Source organism: Onychostruthus taczanowskii, unplaced genomic scaffold, assembly GCF_017590055.1.
Source record: "Onychostruthus taczanowskii isolate IOZ18803 unplaced genomic scaffold, ASM1759005v1 scaffold428, whole genome shotgun sequence".
In the NCBI taxonomy this organism is placed as follows: Eukaryota; Metazoa; Chordata; class Aves; order Passeriformes; family Passeridae; genus Onychostruthus; species Onychostruthus taczanowskii.
This window is the reverse complement of record NW_024501771.1, coordinates 15,377-19,534: the sequence shown is the minus strand read 5'-3', so window position 1 is coordinate 19,534 and position 4,158 is coordinate 15,377. Positions and strand designations below refer to the sequence as shown.

Sequence of the window (4,158 nt, the reverse complement as noted above, 5' to 3'; positions counted from 1 at the left end):
TGGCAGGGACAGATGGGGGACACTGCAGGGACACCTTGGGGACACGGCCTTGGCTGGGATGTGTGTGGGGACGTGCGGGGGTGACATGGGGACACGTGAGGGAACCGTGGGAACAGGGGGATTTGGGGACAGCGTGTGGGGACATGTGGGGCACACAGGGAGGGGTGCACAGGGACGGTCCCGTGACCTGCTGTCCCCCCGTGTCCCCCCGTGTCCCCCCGTGTCCCCAGATCAACATGCTGATGCAGTACAAGGGAGGGGCTGAGGATGAGGAGTGTCCTGTGCCTGGGGACATCCGGGACGAGCTGCTGGACTTCCACAACGACCTGCTGGCCCACTGCGGTGAGGGGGGGACAGGGACACCCCCCTGGCCTTGGGGACACCTCCCTGGGGGGAGGGGACACCCCCCTGGCCTTGGGGACACCCCCTGGCCTTGGGGACCCCTCCCTGGGGGGTGGGGACACCCCCCTGGCCTTGGGGACACCCCCTGGGGTGTGGGGACACCCCCCTGGCCTTGGGGACACCCCCTGGGGTGTGGGGACACCCCCCTGGCCTTGGGGACACCCCCTGGGGTGTGGGGACACCCCCCTGGCCTTGGGGACACCCCCTGGGGTGTGGGGACACCCCCCTGGCCTTGGGGACACCCCCTGGGGTGTGGGGACACCCCCCTGGCCTTGGGGACACCCCCTGGGGTGTGGGGACACCCCCCTGGCCTTGGGGACACCCCCTGGGGTGTGGGGACACCCCCCTGGCCTTGGGGACACCCCCCTGGCCTTGGGGACACCCCCTGGGGTGTGGGGACACCCCCCTGGCCTTGGGGACACCTCCCTGGGGTGTGGGGACACCCCCCTGGCCTTGGGGACACCCCCAGGGGAACTGGGATCTCCCCAGTGGAACTGGGACCCCCATTGTGGGACCCCAGAGACCCCTGGGAGCACAGGGACTCCACCCAGGGACCCTGAAACCCCCCCCCCCCCGCTCTTTGGGGACATGGGGACACAGGGACACCCCTGTGACCTGTCCCCGTGTCCCCCAGGCGTGGAGCTGACGGAGGAGGAAGAGGAGGAGGAAGAGGAGACGTCGCTGCGGCAGCGGCTGCTGGGGCTGGTGCAGAAGGTGGTGGGGGTCCGGGGCCCCCCCAAGGAGGAGGAGACCCCCCCCGAGGAGCCCCCGGTGCCCAGTGAGGAGGGGACGGGGGGGGTGGGGACAGGGACGCTCAGCTGTGTCCGGGACATGGCCAAGGTGGCATTGGGGTGACGCGTGGGGTGTCCCCAAGGAGTTGGTCAGGGTGTCCTCAAGGTGACACGTGAGGTGTCCCCAAGGAGTTGGTCAGGGTGTCCTCAAGGTGCCAACCAAGATGTCACCAAGACACAGCCAAATTGTCCCCAAAGTGGCAGCGCTGCAGGAGCTGATCTGGCAGACCATGGGCACAGGAGTCACTGTGTCCCCAGTGTCCCCAATGTCCCCAATGTCCCCGATGTCCCCAGTGTCCCTGATATCCCCAATATCCCCACTGTCCCCAATGTCCCCATGTCCCCGGTGTCCCCAGGCACGCTGCAGGAGCTGATCTCGCAGACCATGGTGCACTGGGTGCAGGAGTCACTGTGTCCCCAGTGTCCCCAATGCCCCTGTTATCCCCAATATCCCCAATGTCCCCGATGTCCCCAATGTCCCTGCTATCCCCAATGTCCCCAATGTCCCTGCTATCCCCAATGTCCCCCTGTCCCCGTCCCCAGGCACGCTGCAGGAGCTGATCTCGCAGACCATGGTGCACTGGGCGCAGGAGTCACTCAGCCCCGAATGTCCGCGCTAGCCCAATGTCCCCATCCCCAGGCACGCTGCAGGAGCTGATCTCGCAGACCATGGTGCACTGGGCGCAGGAGTCACTGTGTCCCCAGTGTCCCTGATATCCCCACTGTCCCCAGTGTCCCCAGTGTCCCTGCTATCCCCGATGTCCCTGCTATCCCCAATGTCCCCAGTGTCCCCAATGTCCCCATGTCCCCGGTGTCCCCAGGCACGCTGCAGGAGCTGATCTCGCAGACCATGGTGCACTGGGCGCAGGAGTCACTGTGTCCCCAGTGTCCCCAATGTCCCCAGTGTCCCCAATGTCCCCATGTCCCCGGTGTCCCCAGGCACGCTGCAGGAGCTGATCTCGCAGACCATGGTGCACTGGGCGCAGGAGTCGTTCATCCAGAGCCCGGCGCTGGTGCGGGCCATGTTCAGCCTGCTGCACCGGCAGTACGACGCGCTGGGCGAGCTGGGCCGCGCCCTGCCCAAGGCTTACGCCATCAGCGCCACCTCGGTGCCCGACACCACGGCCCTGCTCGAGTGCCTGGGCCAGATCCGCTCGCTGCTCATCGTGCAGATGGGCCCCGAGGAGGAGAACCTCATGATCCAGAGCATCGGGTGCGTGGGGCCCTCTGCGGCACCTGTGTCCCCTCTGGGTCACCTTGTGTCCCTTTGTGTCACTCTGGGTCCCCTCTGGGTCACCCTGTGTCCTCTCTGGGTCACCCTGTGTCCCTTTGTGTCACTCTGTGTCCCCTCTGGGTCACCAGGTCACCTGTGTCCCTTTGTGTCCCTTTCTGTACTCCTTGTGTCCCCCTGTGTCCTCTCTGCGGCACCTGGGTCCCCTCTGGGTCACCTTGTGTCCCTTTGTGTCCCCCTGTGTCCTCTCTGCGGCACCTGGGTCCCCTCTGGGTCACCTTGTGTCCCTTTGTGTCCCCCTGTGTCCTCTCTGCGGCACCTGGGTCCCCTCTGGGTCACCTTGTGTCCCTTTGTGTCCCCCTGTGTCCTCTCTGCGGCACCTGGGTCCCCTCTGGGTCACCTTGTGTCCCTTTGTGTCCCCCTGTGTCCTCTCTGCGGCACCTGTGTCCTCTCTGCGTCACCTGTGTCCTCTCCGGGTCACCTGTGTCCCTTTGTGTCCCTTTCTGTACTCCTTGTGTCCCCCTGTGTCCTCTCTGGGTCACCCTGTGTCACCCTGTGTCCTCTCTGGGTCACCTTGTGCCCTCTCCATTACACAAGTCCTGAATCTGATCCCTTCAATTGAAGATCTCTTCAATTTTGAACTCCCTCTCCCCACATCTCCACAGGAACATCATGAACAACAAGGTGTTCTACCAGCACCCCAACCTGATGCGGGCTCTGGGCATGCACGAGACCGTGATGCAGGTGATGGTCAGCGTGCTGGGCGGCGGCGAGTCCAAGGTGAGCCCCCACCCCTGGGGGTGCCCCCCTAGGGACCCCCGCCCCTCCCAGAGGTCCCCTGACCCCCCGGTGCCCCCCAGGAGATCCGCTTCCCCAAGATGGTGACCAACTGCTGCCGCTTCCTCTGCTACTTCTGCCGCATCAGCCGCCAGAACCAGCGCTCCATGTTCGACCACCTGGGCTACCTGCTGGAGAACAGCGGCATTGGGGGGGGGGGGGTCTCTGCCCCCCACTCGATGTCCCCTGATGTCCCCGTTGTCCCCAAGGCATGCAGGGCTCCACCCCCCTGGACGTGGCGGCCGCGTCTGTCATCGACAACAACGAGCTGGCGCTGGCCCTCAAGGAGCAGGACCTGGAGAAGGTGGGGACAGCCCCGTGTCCCCCCTGTGTCCCCTCCGTGTCCCCCCGTGTCACCCCTGTGTCCCCTCCGTGTCCCCCCATGTCACCCTTGTGTCCCCTCCGTGTCCCCTCCGTGTCCCCCCGTGTCACCCCTGTGTCCCCTCCGTGTCCCCCAATGTCCCCGGTGCCCCGTGTCCCCTCACCTGTGCCCAGGTGGTGACGTACCTGGTGAGTTGCAGAGCTGCCCCGTGGTGCTGTACCCCAAAACCCTCTGTGTCCCCCCGTGTCCCCCCATGTCCCCTGGTGTCCCCTGGTGTCCCCTGGTGTCCCCTGGGGCAGGTGGTGACATACCTGGCGAGTTGCAGAACTGCCCCATGGTGCTGCACCCCAAAACCCTCTGTGTCCCCCCGTGTCCCCCGTGTCCCCAATGTCCCCTGGTGTCCCCTGATGTCCCCAATGTCCCCTGGTGTCCCCGCTGTCCCCGGTGTCCCCTGGGGCAGGTGGTGACCTACCTGGCGAGCTGTGGCCTGCAGAGCTGCCCCGTGGTGCTGCACCCCAAAACCCTCTGTGTCCCCCTGTGTCCCCCCGTGTCCCCTGGTGTCCCCTGATGTCCCC

General features: G+C 66.1%; 1 protein-coding gene across 1 annotated transcript in view; it reads left to right on the top strand.

Moving 5' to 3' along the window:
• The window catches only part of LOC121340734 (ryanodine receptor 1-like), a 26,530-nt gene that overhangs the window by 7,149 nt on the left and 15,223 nt on the right, over positions 1 to 4,158 (top strand). The window contains exons 7-11 of the mRNA XM_041413669.1: positions 1,037 to 1,180; positions 2,133 to 2,406; positions 3,090 to 3,204; positions 3,285 to 3,412; positions 3,466 to 3,565. Coding sequence (XP_041269603.1) covers positions 1,037 to 1,180; positions 2,133 to 2,406; positions 3,090 to 3,204; positions 3,285 to 3,412; positions 3,466 to 3,565 — 761 coding nt within the window. The remainder of the gene's footprint in view (positions 1 to 1,036; positions 1,181 to 2,132; positions 2,407 to 3,089; positions 3,205 to 3,284; positions 3,413 to 3,465; positions 3,566 to 4,158) is intronic.